General features: G+C 37.0%; 1 protein-coding gene across 3 annotated transcripts in view; it reads left to right on the forward strand.

The window, feature by feature from the left end:
- Positions 1 to 26,874, forward strand: part of SLC30A6 (solute carrier family 30 member 6) — a 44,105-nt gene extending 17,231 nt beyond the window's left edge. The window contains exons 5-13 of one of the 3 annotated variants that reach the window (XM_086700319.1): positions 5,207 to 5,287; positions 5,879 to 5,914; positions 6,830 to 6,924; positions 8,867 to 8,915; positions 9,220 to 9,339; positions 15,443 to 15,545; positions 16,417 to 16,464; positions 17,444 to 17,512; positions 23,439 to 25,551. In XM_086700319.1, the coding sequence (XP_086556445.1) occupies positions 5,207 to 5,287; positions 5,879 to 5,914; positions 6,830 to 6,924; positions 8,867 to 8,915; positions 9,220 to 9,339; positions 15,443 to 15,545; positions 16,417 to 16,464; positions 17,444 to 17,512; positions 23,439 to 23,942 (1,105 nt within the window). In that variant the 3' untranslated portion in view covers positions 23,943 to 25,551. Of the gene's footprint in view, positions 1 to 5,206; positions 5,288 to 5,878; positions 5,915 to 6,829; positions 6,925 to 8,866; positions 8,916 to 9,219; positions 9,340 to 15,442; positions 15,546 to 16,416; positions 16,465 to 17,443; positions 17,513 to 23,438 lie in introns of those variants that run through there. The other 2 variants (XM_025927239.2, XM_086700321.1) reach the window with 2 other exon arrangements.
- The last annotated feature ends 86 nt before the right edge of the window (positions 26,875 to 26,960 follow it).

The following is a 26,960-nucleotide window of genomic DNA, read 5'->3' on the forward strand; positions in this document are numbered from 1 at the left end:
TGGTCTCATGGTTTGTGAGTTTGAGCCCCATGTCAGGCTCTGCACTGACAGTGTGGAGCCTGCTTGGACTTCTCTCTCTGCCCCTACTCTGCTTGCTCTCTCTTTCAAAAAAAATAAGTAAACTTAAAAAAAACAGAAAGGGAGGTAAACCATAAGAGACTCTTAAATACAAAGAACAAGCAAGTTGCTGGAGGAGTGTTGGGTGGGGGAATGGGCTAAATGGGTGATGGGTGTTAAGGAAGACACTTGGGATGAGCACTGGGTGTTTTATGTAAGTGATGAATCACTAAATTCTACTCCTGAAACCATTATTACACTATATGTTAACTAACTTGGATTTAAATAAAAATTTTTTAAAAAGTTTGGGTGGCGGGGTTATTGTGATAAAATGTGCATAGCATAAAAGTTACCATTTTAATCATTTTCAGGTGTACAATTCAGTGGCAGTACCTTCACGGTGTTGTATGAGCAATGCCATTATTTCCAAAAATATTTCCTCTTCCCAAACAAAAACTCATATCCACTTAAGAGTAACTCCCTATTCCCCTATCTCTCAGCCCCTGGCAACCACCATTCTACTTTCTGTGTTTATGAATTTGCCTCTTCTAGGCACCTCACATAAATGGAATCAAACAATATTTGTCCTTTTGAATATGGCTTATTTCACTTAATGTTTTCAAATTTCATCTGTGTTATAGCATAGATCAGAATTTCATGATTTCCTTAAGTTGAATAATATTCTATTGTATGTATATATCACATTTTGTTTATTCTGTTGATGGACATTTGGGCTGTATCCACCTTTGGGCCATTGTGAGTCATGCTTTTATAACAATTGGTGTACAAGTATCTGTTTGAATCCCTGCTTTCAGCTCTTTTGGGTATATACTCATTCCTGGATCATATTCTGTGATTCCATGTTTAATTTTTTGAGGAACCACCATATAATTTTCCACAGAAGCAGCACCATTTTATATTCCCACCAGCATCCTCACCAACACTTGTCATTTTTCTTTTTCTTTTTAAGTTTTTAAAATTCTAATGTAATTAGCATACAGCATTATATTAGCTTGAGGTGTACAGTATAGTGATTCATAATTCTGTATGTTACCAACTGCTCGTCACAGTAGTATACTCTGGAGTGCCTGGGGGCTCAGTTGACTCACTGTCTCAATCTTGATTTTGGCTCAGGTCATGATCTCACAGTTCATGAGATCAAGCCCTGTGTCGGGTTCTGTGCTGACAGTGCAGAGCCTGCTTGGGATTCTCTCTCTGTCTCTCTCTCTCTATTATTTGCAAATATCTTCTCCCATTGAAAAAAGAAATTAACTTTCTGGCCCTCCCCTGTGCATGCTCTCTCTCTCTTGGTCTCAAAATAAATAATAAACATTAAAAAAAAACAATAAGTATACTTTTAATTCCCTTCACCTCTTACACCCGTGCCCACCCCCCCTTGCCCTCTGGTAACCATGTTTATTCTTTGTATTTAAGAGTCTGAATTCTTGTTTTCTTCCCTAAAAACCTGTTCCTCTGCAGTTTTTCCCATCTTAGTTAATACCACCACTCATTTGCTCAAGCAAAATTTTTAGTCTTCTCCCATTCCCCACATTTATCCATCAGCAGGTTTTTACGGGGTAACCTACAGACACATCCAGAATCTGCCCTGACCCGCATTTCTATCTCAACAACTACCATCGTAACTAAGCTACCTTCATTTCTTATCTTTATCAATGTCCAGTCTCCTAATTGGTCCCCATGCCTCTCCTCTTACCCCCCTATAGACCATTATCCATATAGCAACCAGAGTGTTTTCCATTTTATTTTTTATTTTAGTTTAGCTTAGTTATGTTTATTTTATTTATTTATGTTTAAGTAAGCTTCACATCCAGCATGGAGCCCAACTCAGGGCTTGAACTCACAACCCTGAGATTAAGACCTGAGCTAAGATCAAGAGTTGGATGCTTAACCAACTGAGCCATGCAGACACTCCATAGTGTTTTCCTTTTTAAACTTAAATCATGCTATCACTTTCCTTATAACCACCCAGTTATTTGCTGTCATACTTACAATAAAATCCTGACTCTTTTCTCTAGTTTACAAAATTCTTAGATGAGCTAGTCTCTGCCTACTTCTCTTCAAGTTTCTACTTTCATGCCCTATATACCACACAGTCTTTCTTTCTGTAATTTGTGTACAGCGCATATATTCCTGCTTAGGTCTTTTGTACAAGCTATTGTCTCTCCTTGAAATTCTCTTCACTTCATCTTTGCAGGATGTGCTCCATCTTGTTACTCGAATCCTAATATCACTAAATGCCAATGTCATTAAGTAACTGGGCCCAATCTGAAATAGATTCTAAAATAGATCACCTGGTTAGCCTCTTTCCATGTCAGACTACTATTATTCTCTGTATAGCATTTACCAGAAGTTATAAATTGTTATTCTGTCTCCCTCCTTAAAATGTAAATTTTGGGGCACCTGGATGGCTCAGTCAGTTAAGTGTCTGATTTCGGCTCAGGTCATGATCTCACAGTTTGTGAGTTTGAGCCCCATATCAGGCTCTCTGCTGTCAGCCCTGAGCCTGCTTCAGATCCTCTGTCTCCCTCTATCTGCCCCTCTGCTCTTGTATGCTCGCTCTCTCTGCACCCCCCCCAAATAAATTAAAAATACTAATAAAATGCAAATTTCTTGGTAGTAGGGGCCAGATCTTGTTCTTATATCCTTGTACAGTTTGGTGAATTTTAATAAATGAATATACCTGTATAACTACTACCTAGATCATGATATAAAACTTTACAAATCCCCCCAAAAAGCCCCCCCCCCTTTTTTTTGAGTCAGAATCCAGCCCAACAGAAGTAATCAGTGTTCTGACCGCTGTTCTTTGCACATTATTGTTGCCTGTCTGGAGGCACATTAATGGGATTACAGTATATACTCTCCTATAATAGTGGTTCATTCTGGTCCATTGCTCTCATATCCCATTATATGAATATACCACAATTTCTTTTTATGTTCAACTATTGAAAGGCATTTAGGTGATTTTCAGCTTTTAGCTATTATAAATAAAGCTATTTGTGAATATTCTTGTACATGTCTTTTGGTATACATGTGTATCCCTTTATGTTGGATATGTATCTTTGAGTGAAGTTACTCAGTCATAGGAATTGTATATGTTCATTGTTGGAAGATAAGGTAATACCAGTTTTCTAGAGTGGTTTTACCAGTTTACTCTTTCACTGGCAGTATTTGAGAGTTCTGGTTGCTTCATGCCTATACCAACAGTTGGTATTGTCTTTTTATTTTTTAAGCCATTCTAGGGTATGTAGTTGTGTCTTTTGGTTTTAAATTATTATCCTGATGACTAAATGAACACTTTTTCATATTACTGACTTTTTCATATATTTCTTAGTCATTCAGATTACCTTTTTTGCCAGGTGCATATTAAAATGTTTTACCCATTTTTAAATTGGGTTACCTTTTTTTTCATATTGATCTGTAGAGTTCTTCATATATAAATAACTTTTCCCATGAATGAAAAGTTTTTTTATTTCAATAAGTTCAATTTATCAATTTTTCATGGGTTGTACTTTTTGTGTACTTGTCAAGAAATCTTAGCCAGCTCCGAGGTCATAAAGATACTCTACTATTAGCTAGAAATCTTGTTGTTTGACCTTTCACATTTAACACCTACAGTCAAACTGGAATTCATTTTTGTATATGGGTTGAGGTAGAGGTCAGGGCATATTTGTTTTTATATAGCTGTTCAACTGATGAAACATTTATTGGAGGAAAAGTTAATCCTTTTTCTCCTGCCTTTATGTGCTACCTTTTTCATAAACTAGGTGACTATGAATGTGTGATTCTATTTCTGGATTTTCTTGTCTGTTCAATGTCAATATTTGTCTATTCTTGCATTAGTACTTTGCTATATTAACTACAGTAGTTTTGAATAGTTTTGAAATACATCTTGACATCTAGTGGTGTAAATCTTCCAGCTTTGTTCTTCTTCGGATTGTCTTTGCTTTCTTTCACCTTTTGCGTTTCCATATATGCACTTTAATATCAGTTTATTAGTTTCCACAAATAACATTTACATACTGCATTTACATACTGTTTTTTATACTCTTTTATAACCCACTCTTTTCATTTATATCTTTCCATGTCAATAAATACATTTGTTATATTTTTAATAATACGTTGTTGTTGATTCCAGCATTTTTCCCCTTTAAAAACAGCAATGTGATCAGGATCCTTAATTATTTTATTGTCTTTACTGAAGATATCTAATTCCTTGAGAAATTATAAGCATTTATACTTATCACAAATATTGAATGCCATTAAACTGTTGTGGGAAAAACTAAGATGAATATGATTACAGGCCTTGGCCTTGAGCTTACAATTTAGGGATTATAAGGCATACACATAATTAACTGCAATTATTTGCTTCAGTGAGAGACCATATAATAAGTGGTTAAAATCATGAACTGTGGAACTAGAGTGCCTGAGTTTGGAAACCTCACTCCTCCACTTGCTAGCTGTATGACTCTAGTAAGTTACTTTTCCTTTTTGTATTTCAAGTTCCTTATCTCTTTTTCTTTTTTTTTAAGGTGGATAGAGTAACCTTCATAAGGTGTTGGGTAGTTTAGAAGAAATTGTATGTTAAGCACTTTGAGCAGTGGTCTAACATAAGATGGGTCAATCAAGTGTTACCTGTTATTGTGATAATAATTATTTCCAGAAAAATAACAGCTATAAGTGGGTCCTAGGAATAGGTGTTGTACATATAGGCACTTTTTTTTAATCTGTGATAATCATTGTTTATCTTCATTCTAGAAAATCTGTAGTCTGTTCTAACAGTGTTTGGCTTAGGGTGCCTGGGTGGCTCAGTCGGTTGAGCGTCCGACTTCGGCTCAGATCATGATCTTGCAGTTTGTGAGTTCGAGCCCCACATCGGGCTCTGTGCTGACAGCTCAGAGCCTGGAGCCTGCTTCAGATTCTGTGTCTCCCTCTCTCTCTGCCCCTCCCCTGCTCATGCTCTGTCTCTCTCTGTCTGAAAAATAAATTTAAAAACATTAAAAAAAATTAACAGTGTTTGGCTTATAGTAGACACACACAAAAAATTTAGTATGTGAGTAAATGAATGAAAATGTGTTCTGGAGATACTGGTGTATGAATTGTGCTGATCTAATTAATTTTCTTGTTTCAGATTTGAAAGATTAGAAGTCTTGGCTGTATTTGCCTCCACAGTCTTGGCACAACTGGGAGCTCTCTTTATATTAAAAGAAAGGTACGTTTGTTTTATATGTCACTTCATTGTAAATTCCACCTTTGGCAACATGAAAGAATCCAGTGAGACACATTTGGTTTAAAGGGTATACAAATTAAGATGAGCAGTGCTGGAGTTTTGATAGGATGTCCTCTTCATTTTTCAGACTTTTCTCCCTTCTTTTCACCCTCCTTTTATTACCTAATTTGATGCTACTAAATCCTGGGCAGGTATGAAGGAAAGGGGTTCAGTCAGACATGTTTTAATGCTTGGTATAAACCCATTGGAAAAAGTTTGGTGGGGAAGATTGATACTACATATGGAGGATAATTTGTAAGTCTTGCCTGATCACTGCTAATAATCAACAGTTGGTTATCATATTAAAAGATTTTGTTCAGGGCGCCTCGCTGGCTCAGTTGGAAGAGCATGTGACTCTTGATCTTGGGGTCATGAGTTTGAGCCCCATGTTAAGTGTAGAGATTACTTACACAAATAAACTAACTTAAAAAAAAAAAGATTTTGTTCACTTATTAGATTAATTCTATATTTAATAAAGCTTTTTAATTTCATAATTTTTAGAACTAATTTAATACATTTTTTTCTTTCTTTTAGTGCAGAACGCTTTCTGGAGCAGCCCGAGATACACACGTGAGATTTTGCTTTTGACATAACATAATTTACTATTATGTTTGATCCCCAGTTATTGAGAGGTACATTAAGAATAATGGTTACTTTGGCCAGTCATAGGTCAGAGTGTGGCAATATACATTTCACTGATAATTCACAAATAAAATCCCCCAATTCCAAGACTCCTTCTCAGCTTTAACTGTTCCCAAGTCCTTATGTTTGTATATTGCACAGGAAGGCCTTTGTACTCTGGCTTTAGGTCCCTCGTTATTTCCAGGCCTAAATCAACACATAAACTAGCCATGTTGGTCTTCTATGATTTAAAATTTGATGCCCAAAATCTTTTAGTAGCACCTTTAGAAAAGATAAAATTGAGCCAGGCTGGCTCAGTCAGTTAGATGTCTGACTCTTGATTTGAGCTCGGGTCATGATCTCACAGTTCTTGAGACTGAGCTCTGCGTCAGGTTCTGCAGAAAGCATTGAACCTGCTTGGGATTCTCCCTCACCCTCTCTCCCTCTGCCCCTCCCCTGCTCACTCTCTCTCTGAAAATAAAAAAATAAACATTAAAGAAATTAAAAAAAAAAGATAAAAGTGTAATTGTCTACTACAGAGTTGCCAAATACATGGACTTTTTCTGTTTTGACCAGTTTAATTCAGGATACTCTGACCTGCCTAGTATCTTGTAAACCATATACCATTGCATTTATATAAATTTATAACAGCAGTTACCTGTAGGAAGATACTGTTCATGCTGAGAGTCCGTTTTTGTCCTGTGTAAGATGGAACTCGAAAGCAAGTTCAGAGCCTGGCTCCACAAATCCCAAACCACTGCAGCAGATGACTCTCCCTTCCCATCTCCTAGTCTTTCTGCATGCTGAAATTACGTGTTGCTATTACCAAGAAAAAATAATGGTAAATGTTATTGTTCTTTTTAGGGGAAGATTATTAGTTGGTACTTTTGTGGCTCTTTCCTTCAACTTGTTCACAATGCTTTCTATTCGGAATAAGCCTTTTGCTTATGTCTCTGAAGGTATGATTTTTATTTACCATTAATAAAAAATCCAATTCATCTCTCATAAAAACAAGTCCTGTGTTTGTTTTATTAACTCACATCACCTAGAAAGCTTATCCTGAAGAGAAGAGAGAACTATCCTAGAGGTTCTCAGGTCTTTTCTGAGTAGAGACTTACAAAACAAAATCTTATTAGTTCAAGCTTTAAAAGAATGTATTACTTTAAAATGAGCAGAACTGACATATATTAAATTATATGTGATGAAAAATTACATTTGCCAAATAACATGAGTGGGATTTTAGATGTGTCACCTACTTAGAAAAAATCTATTGCACACATTTTGGAAACATCAGTATACTTCAGATGGTTGATAGGCTCTTTGCAAATAATTGTATTCTGTTAAGTAAGTTCCCAGGAACTTCTCTGTGTCAATGGTGGATGGGCATATATTATAAAGTAGCATATATATTTTGAAATATTCTTTTATTTTCAAGTCTTTAAAAATTTAGAGTGTTATTTCTCTTCAGTAGTTAAAATTATTGTCATTTTTTGGTAATTTCCATGTTCTGGATTCCCACTAACCCACAAAGGGTTGAACACTGACTGATTGGTGGAGAAGTGAGGTAAAAATAAAAGTGGGCTGTGTGCACAGACCCACACTTTGAAGCAAAGATAAGAGAGGATCTTTTTAGGTCCACTGACTTGAACACTAAGACAATCAAGAGAAGAGAGTTTTCTGAATTTCCCATTCAAATTTAAATACCTTCGTGAATATTATGAAGCGTCAGTTGTATTTGTATGAATTAAAGTTTTAGAATTACTGCATGAACTAGAAAATATGGTATTTGTGATGTCCATAATTATTTTGAAAAGAAAAGCATAAGTTATTAAAATAGTATAATGTTCACTCTAGAGATTTTAAGAAGGTACAAAGATTTTGAAATTATGTCTCCATAAAGATGAGAAAGATCCAAGTTTTCCTTTTATAAATAATGCTACAATCTGCTTTCTGATATCACATTTCTTTTATGCATCTGTGAGTCTTCTTCAGGATGAATTCCCAGAGAAATTATAAATGGGTTAGAAATATAATATCTTTCAAGTCATTGATATATATTGTGCCAGACTTATTTCTGGAAAGGCTATCTAGTTTATATTTTCATTAGCTGGATATTAAAGTTCCCAGAAACATTAATATTTGTGACATTAGTTGAAATTTGAGTGAAAGATAATACTGAGCACTTTCTGTCTACCAGACACAATGCTAAACTCTTTATGTAGATCAGCCCATTTAATTCTCCCTATAACCACATGAGGTAAATAATTTTATTATTTTTATATTACACTGAGGCACTGAGAGATTAAATCACTTGCCCAAAGTCAAATATCTAGCTAAGAGCTGGGTTTTAAGTCAGATATTCTGGCAATAGAGTCTGCTCTTAACTGCTCTACAATATGGCTTTTGTAGAACCTCGCCAGTCTTTTTTACATCATGTTACACATGAAAAAGTGAGTATTTATATAATCCTGAGATAAATGTAAAAGGATGTTTGAGCCTGGGGGCTACTTGTTCAGGAACAGTAACTGGCAGGTTTCTGCATGTAGCCAGATCCCCTACCTGGCCTTTCTGAGAGCTGGGGAAATTAAGAATTGGTATACCTATAACCCATTCTCAGCACACTGGTTAGGAAGTTCTGCTTTACATTTAAAGAGCCTTTAAAATTAATAGTACACTGACATATGTAATTCCTCCAGGTCAGTGATATAAATAGTTGAAACTGTTTTTGCTTTATTATCTTGAAGGTATAAAAGAGGGAAAAAGTCTAGATTTAAGTAGCATGTCCTTTTGTAAAATGTTATATAGTCATTACAAAACTTATCTTTTAAATTAAGGAAATCAAGTATTTCTGGTAGTGGTTTCTTTTTCTATATAGGTAATTTACGTGTTTTCTTCTTAAAGCTGCTAGTACGAGTTGGCTTCAAGAGCATGTTGCAGATCTTAGTCGAAGGTAAGATGTTATGTGGGGTTTCATGATACACATAATTTCAAAGGGATGTACAAGAAATGCATCTGTCATGGGAACTTACATTATTCATTGCTGAGGTTGCTACATGAATCTCACAGATCAAACTTACTCGCCTTTTACTTATTGATGACATAAGATACCTTTACGAGTGAGAGAACTTTGTTCCCACATCCTCTTTGCTTTCTATAAGACCTATGGTACTAAAATACAAGTTGTCTTTCACAAGATTTCCATCAGTGTTACATTGAGGTCTGCTAACGAATACTCTTTGTTTGTTTCTTCATAGCCTGTGTGGAATTATTCCAGGACTTAGCAGCATCTTCCTTCCCCGAATGAATCCATTTGTTTTGATTGATCTTGCTGGAGCATTTGCTCTTTGTATTACATATATGCTAATTGAAATTAAGTAAGTAGTTTTTATTGCTGTCAAGTGGTTCCATTTTGGGGGCCTGACTTTTAAAGGCATCTGTGGGGTAGGTAAGGATTATGCTTACAGCATGTTTGCTTATGGCCTGTGTAGCTTTGGTCAAGTCTTGTCCTTAAGTATCTTCATCTGAAAAATTAAGGGGTAGGATTCAATAAGTATTTTTCACCACAGTCTATAATTCAGACTGGAAAACTACTTAAAGTCCCTACTGCTGACTTGGTGAGTGAAACAGAGAAGATGACCGTGACAGAAGAGGACAGAAGGTGACAGATAAGCCATGGCTACTATTTCTGAGAGAAGGAAGGGGAAGTAGGTATGAAAAAAAATTTTTTTAAGTCAAGCCTTAAAAAAAAAAATAAGAAAAAGGAAAAAAATAAATAAAAGGCAAAACTTTTAGGAAGTATACTTTATAGCTGCTTTAACCTTCCCTAGCATCTTATGACTTGTGATTCTTCAACTACCTACCCTTTAAATATTAGGGTTTACTAGAATTGGTCCTTAATTATTCTTTTTCCTATTTTGCATACTCTTCTGGAAGATTACATTCAATTACTCGTTTTTATTTACCACCTCTGTGAGTTTCCCAAACCATTATTTCTAGTCCAGATGTCTGTTGAATTCCAAAAGGCATATCTTACATCTATTCATGTCTACATCAGCTGAACCTATTTTCCCATCCCCAAAGTGGTTTTTTCTTATATTTTCGACCTCAGTGAATAATACCACTACCATCTATTCTGTTGCATTGTTTTTTTTCAATGTATATTAAAACTTGAACCATTTTTAATCATACAGTTCAGTTGCATGAAGTACCTCACATCATTGTGTAACTGTCACCATTGTCCATCTTCAGAACTTTTACATCTTCTCCACCTGTAACTCAGTACCCATTAAAGAGTAGCTCCCCTTCCTCTCTTCCCAAAGTCCCTGCTAACCACTATTCTATTTCCTGTCTCTACGAATTTGACAAAGTACTTCATGTGAATGAAATCATACAATATTTGTCTTTTTGCGTCTGGCTTATTTCATTTAGCGTAATGTTTTCAAGATTCATCCATGTTGTAATATGTATCAGAATTTTCTCCTTTTTTAAGATTGAATAATATTCCATTGTACATACAGAACACATTTTGTTTGTTGAATTATCCACTGATAGATATTTGGATTGTTCCCACCTTTTGGCTATTGTGAATAGTGCTCTATGAACATGGGTATAAAAATACCTGTTTGAGTCCCTGCTTTCCATTCTTGTGGGCATATACCCAGAAGTAGAATTGCTGGATTATAGGATAATTCAGCGTTTAATTTTTTGACGAACTCCAGTGCACTCTTTTTTTTTTTTTTTTTTAATTTTTTTTTTCAACGTTTATTTATTTTTGGGACAGAGAGAGACAGAGCATGAACGGGGGAGGGGCAGAGAGGGAGGGAGACATAGACTCGGAAACAGGCTCCAGGCTCCGAGCCATCAGCCCAGAGCCTGACGCGGGGCTCGAACTCACAGACCGCGAGATCGTGACCTGGCTGAAGTCGGACGCTTCACCCACTGTGCCACCCAGGCGCCCCCAGTGCACTCTTTTTTTTAAATTTTTTTTAATGTTTATTTATTTTTGAGAGAGACAGATACAAAAGCTTGAGTGGGAAAGGGGCAGAGAGAGAAGGAGACACAGAATCTGAAGCAGGTTCCAGGCTCTGAGCTGTCAGCACAGAGCCCAATGCAGGGCTCGAACTCACGGACCGTGAGATCATGACCTGAGCCGAAGTCCGACGCCCAACCGCCTGAGCAACCCAGGCACTCCCCCCGACCTTTTTTTTTTATTTTTTTATTTTTTTATTTTATTTTATTTTTTTTTAATTTTTTTTTTTTTTAACGTTTATTTATTTTTGGGACACAGAGAGACAGAGCATGAACGGGGGAGGGGCAGAGAGAGAGGGAGACACAGAATCAGAAACAGGCTCCAGGCTCTGAGCCATCAGCCCAGAGCCCGATGCGGGGCTCGAACTCACGGACCGCGAGATCGTGACCTGGCTGAAGTCGGACGCTTAACCGACTGCGCCACCCAGGCGCCCCCAGTGCACTCTTTTTTTAAAATTTTTTTTAATGTTTATTTATTTTTGAGAGAGACAGATACAAAAGCTTGAGTGGGAAAGGGGCAGAGAGAGAAGGAGGCACAGAATCTGAAGCAGGTTCCAGGCTCTGAGCTGTCAGCACAGAGCCCAATGCAGGGCTCGAACTCACGGACCGTGAGATCATGACCTGAGCCGAAGTCCGACGCCCAACCGACTGAGCCACCCAGGCGCTCCCCCCGACCTTTTTTTTTAATGTTTAACTCCAGTGCACTCTTAAATATCATACTTCTCCCCTCTCACCTCTCCCAAAGCCGGTTCTAATTGGTCACCTGGTCTTGAATTTGTTTTTTTGTATTTTAAAGTTGTAGTCATCATGCTGTACAGTACATCCCCAGAACTTCTGTGTCTCATAACTGCAACTCAATACCTTTTGACCACCTTCACCCATTTCTCCCCCACCCTCAACCCCCTGCATTTGACAGGCACCAAACTCTTCTGTGTTTCGCAGGAGTTTGGATCTTTAGATTGCACCTGTAAGGGAGATCATAACAGTATTTGTCTCTCTCTACCATGTTGTTGTAAATGGCATGATTCCCTCCCTTTTTTGGCTGAATAATTCTCAAGCCAGTGTGTGTGTCTGTGTGTGTTTATAGGTGTGTGTATCTTATATTTTTTTATCCCTTCATCTGTTGGTGGATACTTTGCTTGTTTCCATGTCTTGGCTATTGTAAATAATACTCTTATCAGCCAGTCTGATTGGACCTTCTTTTTTAATATTTATTTGTCCTCTCTTTCCCGTTTTCATTGCTGCTTCCCAAATTGAGGCCTTATTATTTCCTTGGTCTAATTACAATAGTCTTCTGGTCTTCTGTCATTGTCATACATCTCTAGTTATTTTCCATTTTGCTACTAACGTCATCATTCAAAATTGCACCTCTGGCCATAATATTTTCCTGTTTCAAAATCTTCCTCTTTGCCTGTTAAAAAAATAAAAGCTTGGGAATGCAAGTTGGTGCAGCCACTCTGGAAAACAGTATGGAGGTTCCTCAAAAAACTAAAAATAGAACTACCCTATGACCCACCAATTGCACTACTGAGCATTTATCCAAGGGATACAGGTGTGCTGTTTCGAAGGGATGCATGCACCCCAATGTTTACAGCAGCACTATCAACAATAGCCAAAGTATGGAAAGAACCCAAATGTCCATCGATGGATGAATGGATAAAGAGGATGTGGTGTATATATACAATGGAGTATTCCTCGGCAATCAAAAAAATGAAATCTTGTCATTTGCAACTACGTGGATGGAACTAGAGGGTATTATGCTAAGTGAAATTAGAGAAAGACAAAAATCATATGACTTCACTCATAAGAGGACTTTAAGAGACAAATCAGATGAATATAAGGGAAGGGAAACAAAAATCATATAAAAACAGGGAGGGGGACAAAACAGAAGAGAGTCATAAATATGGAGAACAAACTGAAGGTTACTGGAGTGGTTGTGGGAGGGGGGATGAGCTAAATGGGTAAGGGGCACTAAGGAATCTACTCCTGAAATCATTGTTGCATTATATGCTAACTAATTTTTTTTAATATGAAATTTATTGTCAAATTGGTTTCCATACAACACCCAGTGCTCATCCCAACAGGTGCCCTCCTCAATACCCATCACCCACCCTCCCCTCCCTCCCACTCCCCATCAACCCTCTTTAAGAGTCTCTTATGTTTTGGCTCCCTCCGTCTCTAACCTTTTTTTTTTCCTTCCCCTCTCCCATGGTCTTCTGTTAAGTTTCTCAGGATCCACATAAAAGTGAAAACATATGGTATCTGTCTTTCTCTGTATGACTTATTTCACTTAGCATAACAAAGCAGTTCCATCCGCATTGCTACAGAAGGCCATATTTCATTCTTTCTCATTGCCATGTAGTATTCCATTGTGTATATAAGCCACAATTTCTTTATCCATTCATCAGTTGATGGCCATTTAGGCTCTTCATAATTTGGCTTTTGTTGAAAGTGCTGCTGTAACCATTGAGGTACAAATGCCCCTGTGCACCAGCACTCGTGTATCCCTTGGGTATATTCCTAACAGTGCTATTGCTGGGTCATAGGATAGGTCTATTTTTAATTTTTTGAGGAACCTCCACACTGTTTTCCAGAGCGGCTGCACCAATTTGCATTTCCACCACCAGTGCAAGAGGGTTCCTGTTTCTCCACATCCTCGCCAGCATCTATAGTCTTCTGATTTGTTCATTTTAACCACTCTGACTGGCATTAGGTGGTATCTGAGTGTGGTTTTGATTTGCATTTCCCTGATGAGGAATGACATTGAGCATCTTTTCATGTGCCTGTTGACCATCCGGATGTCTTCTTTAGCAAAGTGTCTATTCATGTTTTCTGCCCATTTCTTCACTGGATTATTTGTTTTTTCGGTGTGGAATTTGGTGAGTTCTTTATAGATTTTGGATACTAGCCCTTTGTCCGATATGTCATTTGCAGATATCTTTTCCCATTCCGTTGGTTGCCTTTTAGTTTTGTTGATTGTTTCCTTTGCAGTGCAGAAGGTTTTTATCTTGATGAGGTCCCAATAGTTCATTTTTGCTTTTAATCCCCCTGCCTTTGGGGATGTGTCAAGTAAGAAATTGCTGCAGCTGAGGTCAGAGAGGTTTTTTCCTGCTTTCTCCTCTAGGGTTTTGATGGTTTCCTGTTTCACATTCAGGTCCTTTATCCATTTTGAGGTTTTTTTTGTGAATGGTGTAAGAAAGTGGTCTAGTTTCATTCTTCTGCATGTTGCTCTCCAGCTCTCCCAGCACCATTTGTTAAAAAGACTGTCTTTTTTCCATTGGATATTCTTTCCTGCTTTGTCAAAGATGAGTTGGCCATACTTTTGTGGGTCTAATTCTGGGATTTCTATTCTATTCTGTTGGTCTGTGTGTCTGTTTTTGTGCCATATGCTAACTAATTTGGATGTAAATTTAAAAAATAAAAAGTAAAACTAAAAAAGAAATAAAATAAAATAAAAAATAAATAAAAGCTGTTAGCATGGTAAGGCCCCTACTGACCTCACTGGCCATCCGTCTGTCTATGTTTGCCTGTTCCTACTTCTGATGCTGTGTCAGGACTTTCACACCCTTGCACATGCTGCTTCCACTGTCTGTGATACCTTCCTCCCATCATTTCACTCGTCTTTGAAGGGTCAGCTCATATATCTCTTTTTCTATTTTATAATCCTTTCTGGATTATCCCTACCTCGGGAGGCTTGTCACTCACTCCTTTGTGCATCCCTGATACCCTATAGGACTTCTCCTTTACTCCCAGATTGCTTTATTTTCTTTACATGGTTATCTCCTGCTATTTCAAAGGTAGGGGCTAGGTCTTACCTCATGTTTCTATTGCCAGCATGTGGGAAAAAGTAAAAAACAACACAAATAAAACAAAAACAAAACATGATCAGCTTGTAATCATTGGCATTGGCATTGGCATTTTGGTCTGTCTTATTAACAGAACAGTCTGAACTACTGATGAGTGTTGCACTTCAGTGGCAATGTTCCTCTAACAAATTCCCATAGAATCTCACCTTGTGTAATTCCTGAGGAATTTCAAAAATTCTTGGTAATAATTGGAAAATTATTATTTATAGGAAAATTGTTGGATGAGATACATTAGCCTTCTCTGTATCAGAAATTGTAAGTTGAAGGTTTTTGTTTGTCACAACAAATGAATATATATGAAATCTTTCTCGTTGACAAGTAGATTGAAAATACATAATGAGGAAATGGTCACATTTTTTTTCTTCACCATCTCTTCATGCTGCTTAACATAATTATTATTTTCCACCAAACTTGGCAAGAAAGGATTCTGAAAACTTATTTATTTATTTTGAGACACTCTCTTTGCCAGTGGTGGCCACTTGTGATCAAAGTCCTGTTGCATTAGACAATGTTTTGGAAGATTGAATTGTAAGAAGCCCAGTGATGCATATATTTGAGATTTAGAATTGTTTTTTCCTTTTAGTAATTATTTTGCTGTGGACACTGCTTCTGCCATAGCCATTGCTCTGATGACATTTGGCACTATGTATCCCATGAGCGTGTACAGTGGCAAAGTATTACTGCAGGTAAGGGTCCTTTTTCAATGCACATGCTTAATATTAGCCAGTTTTTTCTACCAGAGAATAAAATTATATGTTCTCTTCTACCAGATTATAAAATTTTTAGCTATTAGAAGGCCCTGTTAGAAATGAACTCAAACAGTGATATCTGAAATCTATACAGTAAGAAGCAGAGGAAATTCTCTTGGCCCATAAAATATGTACAGATCTTCCTGTATAATATAAGACAAAATCAGAAGCTAAAAATATTTTGCCCTTAATAATGTTTCAAGTAAAAACAGTGTTACTTAGAAATATTTTTTACCTATTTATTTTCCCGCAATAAATATGCTTTGGCTATTATATAGTTTGGTTGTGATTGTTTTCTTATTTCCTGTCATTGAATCAGTGAGACTTCTAAATTTCAAACTTAAAATCGAAAATGACAAATTACTCCTTATTTAAACAATAGAAACACCTGTAGACAAGGCCCTGAATGCAAAGGTAGTTTCCCAGGGATGGATGTGTATGTAAGCACTGCTTTCCTTGTGTCTTACCCTCATGCCCTTTCTAAAACTTAGGGGCAGTAGTTTTATCTCCAGAAACTGTAGTAACAATAAGATAATAGTTGTGTCATGCTGTGCCATACAAAAGATTTTTACTTGGTTGGCTGATTCTTCAAGAGTTGTTTGGGTGTAGAGATAAAAAATAAGCATGGGCTGATGGTTGATGTTGTCCCACTAGTGGAGGCAACTGAAACCTCTCTTCCCTAAATCATGATAGGCTGTCAAACAAAGCAAAGGCTGGTATAAAATCCAACTTTTTATTTTCAGGACCACTGTGCAAAAATTCTTTTATCTCCGAAGTTATTCATATTTTATTTTATTTTTTTCTCCAGACAACGCCACCCCATGTTATTGGTCAGTTGGACAAACTTATCAGAGAGGTAAGGTAGAATAGAAAATAAAATCCTTTTAAATTATAATTAGAGAATGGAAAGAATGGGTATAAATGATACTTTACTCAGCCCTATCTCTATTTTATTTTAGGGGAGTTTGTGTTCTTTATACTAAATAACACAGTAGTAGATAAAAATAGTGACAAAAGTATAAAAATTTGAGGAATTGCTCAGTCTGGAAACTTGAAGTAAATGTGGAAGGGAAGGTAATGGTCTAGAGACCACACTACTAGCTGTGTTAATGCTATGGTTTTTATGCGTCTATATTCAAATCTAGGATTTTGAAAGAAGTCAAAAACTACTTTTACATGTTGATTGCTTCATCACTTAACATTGATTTGTGAGTTTAGATTTTGTATTGTATAAATACCCACCAGCTTACTAATTGAAGGAATAAGATAATGTAATTATTTGGATTTTGAGAATATTTCAAACTATTGATTGTTGGTATCACAAAGGCCACTATTTATCAATATAGCTGGCTGTTTGTCTCAGCCTGTGTTATACCAATGGGACATACACTATATATCTGGTCTTGGAATTTCCTCTTGGTCCACATTCACATAACATCCTGTGTTGTGCAGAAATTTGCTAAAAGGAAGAAATGATAGAGAAGAGTCCCCAAAAGGGGGAAAAAATCTAATACCACCAGTGCTGGATATAAATATGTGACATACTCACAAAATGAAAAGAACCATCCGCTGTCGAACAAGGTGGTGGTGAGGGTAGGTGGTAAACACCTGATTCTAAAAGGATTGGGCCAGACGAGAAACGGAACACAAGGCCTTGGCTCACTACTGAACAAGTAAAATGATACCTTGAGTGGTCTAGGACTTCTCTTGGCTAATGAGTGTCTTCATGCAGGATTTGGCCAGGTCATTTCTAGGCTTAGGTCAAGTCCATATTGTGACTGAACTGTGTTGGATATGTCAAATATAAACAGCCCAGTTTCTTTGTTTTTGATTAGGTATCTACCTTGGATGGAGTTTTAGAAGTTCGAAATGAGCATTTTTGGACCCTAGGTTTTGGCTCACTGGTATGTTTTCCATATTAATATAGTTGTAATTTAAAACATAGTTTATATTAACTAACTTGGATGTAGATTAAACAATAAAAAATTAAATAAATAAGTGAAACATAGTTTATAATTTTTAAAACTAAAGAAAGTACTTCTTCAAATTAAAAAAAATGTTTTAATGTTTATTTTTTGAGAGAGAGAGAGACAGACAGACAGAGCATGAGAGGGGGAGGAGCAGAGAGAGAGGGAGACACAGAATCTGAAGCAGGCTCCAGAATCCAAGCTGTCAGCACAGAGCCCGATGCGGGGCCTGAACTCCCAAACTGTGAGATCATGACCTGAGCTGAAGTCAGATGCTTAACCAACTAAGCCACCCAAGAGCCCCAACTTCTTTAAATTTTTATAGAGCCTCTGATTACCATTTCTGTTTAATAGAGTCTTAAATGTAGATGGATTCAGTAACCTAATTGGTATTAGTTGAGGGATATTTTTCTTTTATTTTTTTTTCAAACTACTGTTAATGGTCTTTTTTTTTTAAAGGTTTTTTTTTTTTTTTAATGTTTATTTTTGAGAGACAGGGAGAGCGTGCATGCGTGGAGGTGGGGGCACAGAGAGGGAGACACAGAAATCCAAAGCAGGCTCCAGGCTCTGAGGTGTCAGCACAGACCCCCATGTGGGACATGCACTCACAAACCATGAGATCATGACCTGAGCCAAAGTCAAGACGCTTAACCAACTGAGCCACCCAGGCTCCCCCCCATGTTTTTGATATTAACCTTAAAAATAAGACCAGTTATTTTACTAGCAAAAATGAGTTTATTTTGGAATAGCAGAGAATTGCAATTCGCGATAAGCAAGCTACAACAAAACAATAGGCAAGTGTGAAGAACAAAGCAGAGGAACAGTCTGCTATAGAGGAAAGGGGGAAGTTGAAAGGACTGTTACAGATGAAAAATCCAGTGAAGTAAACCAGGAGTTCAAGTGTAGTGGCTTTCACTGCCTGAGTTGTATTAGTCTCTCATTGGCTGGGCTTTTGTCAGAGAAGGAGGAAGAAAACCTCTTTCCTCCTGTTGATGTTATAAAGAAGTAGCTAAAGTAGAATGGACTTTACCTCTCTTCCTGTTGAGTCTACAATTGACTCGGGGTAGTAGGGGTTGAGAGACCCTCCCTTTTGGCCTCCCATCTCCCATTTTAATAAGGTTTTCCTTTTATTAATTTTTGCGAATCCAGTCTGGACCTATTACCAGAGAGACAGTTATGGCATGGTTCCATTCCTGTGTCAGGAATGATGAGGAAAATACAGAAAAGTACTCTGGAAAAAAATTTAATCACCATAATCCCATCATATAGAGATGCCTGCCAGGATGTTTTCTTATTTATACTTACCTATTTTCTCTCCTTAGAAAACGAAACTATGTGGGGCCTCTGGGTGGCTCAATCGGTTGAGCGCCAACTTCAGCTCAGGTCATGATCCCCCAGTTTGTGGGTTCCAGCCCTGCGTTGGGCTCTGTGCTGACAGCTCGGAGCCTGGAGCCTGCTTTGGATTCTGTGTCTCTCTCTCTGCCCCTCCCCTGCTCATGCTCTATCTCTCTCTCTCTCAAAAATAAATTAACATTAAAAAAAAAAATGAAACCATGCAGTTTATATTTTGCTCTTTTCACTTAATATATCGTTTACAGTTTTGTATGTCACCAAATAATTACTTTTTTGGTCAAATATTTTTTTCTCTCTTTTTTAAAATTTTTGAATGCATATTTGTTTCTGAGAGGGAGAGAGAGAGACAGAGTGCAAGCGGGGAAGGGTCAGAGAGAGAAGGAGACACAGAATCTGAAGCAGGCTCCAGGCTCTGAGCTGTCAGTACAGAGCCTAACGTGGAGCTTGAACTCACAGACTGCAAGATCGTGACCCAAGCCGAAGTCGGACGCTTAACTGACTGAGCCATCCAGGGGCCCTAATTTTTTTTCTGTTGAGTGTGACTTGATCTTTGCCTAGATACTCCAAGACTTTTTTTTTTTTTTAAGTCCAGTAAGTAAGTTCACTGGACTATGTCTTGGTGTTGGTCATTTTGGGTCAGTTACTCCAGGTTTGCATTAGAGCCTTGCAGTAATGTTACTGCAAAAAACTTGTTTTATCTTTCAGGAAAGTTTTCTTTAATTGTAATTATTAATATTTATTTTGTTCTCTTGCTTTTAGTATCTTCTTTGGGATCTACTATTGTAAGCACATTGGGTCTTTTATATTTATTTTCTTTCAGTTCCTTATTATATCTTCAGTTCCTTTGATTTTTAAAACTAGCCTTCTCATCGCCTTTTATTCTCTCACAGTAGACCTGTATGTTTATTTCCTTTTGTATTCGTTCTAGTCTAGTCTTCATTTCTTTTTCCTTTTTTTTTTAAGTTTTTTTATTTTGAGAGAGAGCAAGTGAGCGAGGGGCAGAGAGAGAGAGGGAGAGAGAATCCCAAGCAGGCTCCACACAGTCAATGCAGCGCCCCATGTGGGGCTCGAACTCACAAACCATGAGATCATGACCTTTGCCAAAATCAAGAGCAGGATGCTCAATGGACTGACCCACCCAGGCGCCCCTAGTCTGGTCTTCATTTCTCAAGTGATTATTTTTCTTGTTGTTGTCTCATTTTTGAGGTATTTTTTTTTTAATGTTTAGTTTTGAGAGAGAGAGAGAGAGAGAGAGAGAGAGAGAGAGAGAGAGAGAGAGATAGTGCGAGCAGGGGAGGGGCAGAGAGAGAAGACACAGAACCCAAAGCAGGCTTCAGGCTCTGAGCTGTCAGCACAGAGCTCAACATGGGGCTTGAACTCAGGAGCTGTGAGATCATGACCTGAGCTGAAGTTGGACGTTTAACCAACTGAGCCACGTAGGGCCCCTCATTTTTGAGGTTTTTGAATGCTGATTGATACTGTTTTATGTGTTTCATGTCTTTCAGCTTCTTTTGAAAAAGTAGGTCATAGTTCTCATGTGTTTTATAGGTGACTCTTTTGGGCAATCCTTTGTAATCTGTTTTTTTCTTACAATAGCTTTGTGTGCGATTTGGAATCAGTCCTTTTCTGTTTCTCCTTTTTATGCAAAATTGTTTTCCTGAATTTTAAAATAAGGAGTGGTTAGGGTAGTGTGTTTGAATTTATGGTTCTAAAGCTCCCTCTTCTGATTGAGTGTGTGAAGTGAAAGTTTTTTCTTTCTCCTGGGTCTTTACCTGCCATTTGTATCTGCTCTTTGTTATCTCTTGTTTCTGCTGTGTTGCTCAATTTGGATTCTGTTCCCAGTTGTTTTTTCTTAATGTGGGGCTTTCTACTGGCTGGGAGCTTGCTTGCTTACTTTGGAGAGCTCACAGGGCTTAGGCTGCTCCAGCTCTTCAGATCTTACGGCCAACTCAGTGTACTCCCCCACTATTGAAATGTGCAAATCCCCTCCCAGTTTCCCAGCTGCCTTTCTCAAATTTGCTGCCCTAGATTTCCATTGAGTACAGGTTAGCTGCTTTGAGGTTTTTAGGTCCATCAGATATCCTGTTGCTTCCTCCTTCACAGGTGCTGATACCTTGCAGGTCTCACACCTTAGGATTAGGGTGATTAGGATTTCTTGGGAAAACCATGTTATCTAGTTTCTTAATAGATGTTGTCCATAGGTTTTTGGGGTTGATGTCTTAATTTCGGTTTTTCTGGGCATATTTGGGGGAATTTCCAAAAAGTGCCACCATTACTGCTGTCTTTGAAGAATCCCAACATAATTTTTAATGGCTGCAGTTTTACATTATTTTAATATGCCCTCATTTACTTAATCACTTCCTTAATGGCATTCCATTTTTCCCTTATAAACAGAGCTAGGATGAACATTTTTGTGGAATCATCTTTGCACATACTTGTGATTATTCCTTAAGATTAATTTTTAGAAGTGGTTTTATGAGTCAAAGGATATTCACACTGGGGTGCCTAGCTGGCTCAGTCAGTATTGCATGTGACTCTTGAACTTGGGGTTGTGAGTTCGAGCCCCACATTGGGTGTAGAGATTAGTTAAAAATAAAATTTTTTTTAAAAAAAGGATATCCACATTTTCATGGCTTTTGATGCAGCCAATTACTTTCCAAAAATGGCTATACCAATTTACATTCCTTTAGGAACACAGTTTGTCTTTAATCATTCTTTTAATTTTACCGATCTTAATAACATAGAACGTAAGTGTTTATTTAGGTGGGTGGCTTATCCACACAAAGAATTAGGTCACCCAGCTGTTCAGAACATGGCCATCTAACCACTACCCCCAGGTAGTACCTAATTAAGACTAAGGAAAAATAAAGCAAGCTTTTGAGCTCCAAGAGTAGTTGTCACAAAAGCCATAAATTAATGCAAACACCATAGTCACAGCAGATTCTGTTCAAGCTCCTGCTCAGAAATGGTTTTCATTTATTTTAATTGCTTTAATTTCCGTAGCAGACTGGAAGAGGTTACAGTGTCTTTTATAGTTTTGTCTAGTGATAACTGTGAGATGGTAGTGGCCAAGAAAAGGAAAAAATCAAAGGTGACTGCATTTCTAAACATGCCTTGTCTTTCATAATAAACTAGAAATCAAATTCAAGCATTATAGATATTTTCTCCATCTTATGATTGACAGTCACTACTGTTAAAGTCATAGATTCAGACACATTGTAAATAAAACAACTACTTGTATTTGACTAATTTATGTGAAACTTCTTCTTCGTTATAGTTTTTTATCTTGAAAATCTGAGTTTATCTAGAAATCAGCATTGAGTCTGCTGGACATTTTGTTTCATTTTACTTACTATTTATTTTTACTTAAGTTTCATTATGCAAATGGTACCTGATTCTTAGAAAACTTGTAACTAAGTCAAAGAGAAGCGAACAAAAAACCTTTAATAATTATACTATCTAGAGATAAGTGTTGTCACTCTTGGCTATTTTTCTCTCTGTGTATGTTTTAAACAAAATAGAATCATTTAAAAACATAACGTATGATAAATATCTTTTCAGTAAACAGACTTCTAGCCATCATTGTAAAGCCTGGGGTTCTCTATCCTCATAGTAACCCAGGCTAGAAACCTTGAGATCATCTTTGATGAGTCAGTCCATCTCCCTCATCCACTACATCCAATTGGGTATCAAGTCCCCCCACATCTAACCCAGGGAAACTCATGAATCCATCTGTCCCTTTCTGATCCCATTATATTTGTCCTGTTGTGCCCTCTTCATTTCTAACCTAGAGTGTTGCAGTCATTTTTTACCTAATTACCAATCATTCATACCTACACTTTTTCTGAACTGTATTTCTGATTGATTGCTACTATTAAACTCCATATCATGATTTTTAGAGTTCTCTGCTAGCCTTTCTTTTAACCTTACTACCCGTTTTTCTTTCTTTTTTCCATCCTTCTTTCTTTTCTTTTCTCTCTTTCATTATTTTTCTGCCCCCTGAAATATTTGTACTTCTTTATATATTAGTAATACTGCTTATTCTGTCCGAACATGCCATGCATTTTAATTGCTGTTCTCTCAGCTTAGAATATCTGTCTCCACTTTTGAAAATTACATTTCACCATCAACCCTGGATCACATGCCATCTTCCTTACAAATCTTCCTTAATCTGAATTAGCAGCTCTCTTTTCTGCTCTTCCATTGCATTTTCTATATACGTTATATTCTGCATTAGGCTATAACATGCCTGTCTTCCTCCCACATATATATTTTTTTCATATATTTTAAAAAGACACATTTTATTTAGTCACATAATTTTATCAACTCTTCACATTGACAGTCACTGCTGAGTAGTCTTCAAGGAATATCAAGACATGATACTTTCTCTTGTTTAAAAGAAAACACCAAGTACAGTTACAGCCAAATCATAAATAAAATATTTATTTCTAGGGGAATTTTCAATGGTATAATTTTAAGTATCTCTTTCTTATGATGTTTCCCCTTTTAGGCCGGATCAGTGCATGTAAGAATTCGACGGGATGCAAATGAACAAATGGTTCTTGCTCATGTGACCAACAGGCTGTACACTCTAGTGTCTACTTTGACCGTTCAAATTTTCAAGGATGATTGGATTAGACCTGCCTTACTGTCTGGGCCTGTTGCAGCCAATGTCCTAAACTTTTCAGATCATCACATAATTCCAATGCCTCCTTTAAAGGGTACTGATGATTCAAACCCTGTTACGTCAACTCCAGCTAAACCTAGTAGTCCACCTCCAGAATTTTCATTTAACACCCCTGGAAAAAACGTGAGCCCAGTCATTCTGCTCAACACCCAAACAAGACCTTCTGGTTTGGGTCTTAATCATGGACACACACCTTACAGTAGTAGCTTGCTTAATCAAGGACTTGGAGTTCCAGGAATTGGAGTAACCCAAGGATTCAGGACTGGTTTTACAAATATGCCAAGTAGATACGGAGCTAACAATAGAACTGGACAACCAAGACCATGATGTACTGCAATCTAACTTATTTTTATGAGGAACATTGACTCCTTGATTCCATTTTATTTACTAATCCAGCTGTGCACCGACTGTTCAATCATTTACTCTAAATGATAGAGAATAGTAGGTTTGTTCACATTACATGAAACTGATGAAAGTACCTTTTTGTAAATGTGTTTGGGGCTGTGAGAACCTTCTAAATGTTATAGGGTTTGAAATTTAGGCTTCCTTTAGAAAGCGTGTTTCTCTGAATTTAAATTTTGTTATTTGCTTTTGTAGTTGATTGCAGTGTGATAGACATAAGAGAACCACTTGATGGAGCAAATCTGTCACATTATTAAAAGTATAATATTTTCTTCAATGAAATTTATAAACATGCTTCTTGAATAATGACATACATTTTAAGAATGGAAAAAAACATCCATTCTGAAAGTAAAAGTCTCTTTTATAGTTTTCCAAACTTAATTGCTACATTTTTTTTGAGGTCCTCTTGATTTATGTCTTGCAAAAGAAAGAAAAAGTTTTTATCAAAAATTTTAAAGCGTATTCTGTCTAGCATAATTTGAAATTTTTAATTATCAAAAATTTTTTAGTTTTTTCATTAAAATATTTCAGTACACTTATAAATAGTCTGTGGTTCTCAAAGTGTTTTATTTTGGTTAAATGAATACCAAATCCTTTGCTAACGTGCAGTGAAGGAATCCAGTTTTCTATATAACATATAATCAAATTGATATAATGAAACAAAAACAAACCCCCAAAGTACTGACATAATGATGGAATTTATCTTTTTTGTCACCTTTCCATTGGTTGACTTTACTCTCTCACTTTATTAACAAAATATATCAGATATATTACCAAAATATATAGAATTCCATGCATAATGTGGGATTTGATATCTTTTCAAAGTTGCATAAACAATTTGAGTTAACATTATATAATTTTACCAAAACATAATAGATCCTACGTTATAGAGTACAGTATTGTTATATCTGTAACAGGCAATTTCCAACTTATTTTGTTTTGCTTTGTCAAAATCATAAATTGTTAACTGTGATGAAGTGTGAGAATCGTGTGGATTATCTTGTTTTTTGATTATTTTCCAAATGCGGATGTTAAGGACTTGCCAACATGGTCAGTATTACTTATAAAAAGTATCACAAGCAGCAGTCACAAATTACCTGAGGTAATTTTTAAATTTAATCATGAGTTTTGTAATTAGAGTTTTAAAAAGGTATTTTGAGAGTGGCTTCGACTTTTCTGGAATCTAGTACTCCTGGAGATTTATGATTTTTCCAGCCATCAGCCAGCTATGTAGAGAAGATTTTTGTTTTTGTAGAATTTGCAAGTTGCTTCAATCAGCTCATCCTCTTTTAAATATGAGCAGCACTTCCAAATCTGATTTCACAGTGGAATAACATCCAAGAAGCCATCTTTGTCAAGCAGAGTTATAGTCATCCTGTAATAAGTGGCCATGTCCCAACTTTTGCTTGGTGAGGAGTTTGTCATTGTCTTTAACATCCGCAACCCTGTTCAGGCATGTGACCTACTGAAGAAATAGAGCCCACACTACCTTGACTTCTGGGAAAAATGAAATTTTGTAAATGTAATAAGGCAATCTGTTCCTTGTCCTTTGTCTTATGTTCTCCAACTATTAGTATACCTATTATTGGTCTACTATTACAGGGTGATTTCTCCTCCATTGACCTCATCTAAGTGGGTCACGCATGAAATCTGAAGAACTGCCATGTACTGAGTGATGATTAAGAGGTATGTGCTGCCCCCCTCCCCCCCACCGCCGCATGTCTTCTCCATTCTCATGGGATTTTTAAAGTGTACAGAACACAATTCTGCATGAAGTTAAATGCCTGTTTCCTCATCACCCATTCAGAGGCAACACCTGTGTAGTTGTCCCACCAAAGGTGCTTTGATACCCACCTGCACTGTTTAAGAAGTTTGCTGTGGGTTTTGGAGGAATTGGCTCTACTTCCTGAAATTCACTGATGCCAACTGCTATAGGTGACATTGGTCCATTCATGATTATATAAAGAAGTCTTATTTGCCAAGCTCTGGCCAGATTCTGGATATGAAAACAAGAAACTTGGCCAACCTAGGACTATGGGCAATAGCCTTGCTGGTAAATCTTGCCACAGAGTCACTTGAAGCCAAACAAGGAAGTTTGAATTGAATATTTGGCCCATTGTTTGTGATTAAGAGCAAGTTCTATGGAGTGTAATTAACCCCGTCTCAGAAAACGCCATACTGTAATGGAAAAACACTGGACTAGAAGTCAGGAGATTTGGATTCTGATCCTGACGCTGCCATTATGTAAGTATTTTGTTACCGTGGGCAAGTCATTTAACTTCTCTCTGCTTTATCATCTATAAAGTTGGGATGGGAATGGATTAGTTAATCTGTAAACTGTCAGCTCTAAATTTCCTTCCAGTGACTACCTCAGCATACAGGTCAAGTGTTACCTACACCAACACCCAAGCCATTAATTTGAGGTGCCATGAGTATAGAAGGTGAACTGCAGGTTAAACACCATTTAGGTTTTTGTTTATTTCACACTGGACTTAAATCTGTTAAGATTAAACAGATTTTTCTTGGACTTCTTTCTTTGTGGGGAAGGATTATTTTGGGTGGTATTGGCAAAAAGTTTAGGACAGGGTACCTTTAGCTTCCTCGGGTACAAAAGAATGGGGTACATTTTTCTTTCTTCCTTACTCTATAAAGATAAGAGTTGGAAATACATACATGTATAAGCAAATGGGGAGGTCCTGAATATCAAGCCTCTGATTAAGCTGCTTGTGAACTGCCAGTTTTTTGCTTGACTAAAGACTGCTGATCTCTTTGGGAGTCTAATCTGCTTATATGAGAAAATGCTTTTTACATCCCAAATTGTTTGAATCGCACTGTTTGAATAAAGAACGTACATAGAGTTTTCTCTCTGATCTTAAATAATTTTGGCTTGTTTTTATTCAATAGCAATTTATTGGTAATTTAATTTAGTTCAGCAAATACTTG

Source organism: Puma concolor, chromosome A3 (genome assembly GCF_028749965.1).
Source record: "Puma concolor isolate L17-30 chromosome A3, mPumCon1.1.hap2, whole genome shotgun sequence".
Classification (NCBI taxonomy): domain Eukaryota; kingdom Metazoa; phylum Chordata; class Mammalia; order Carnivora; family Felidae; genus Puma; species Puma concolor.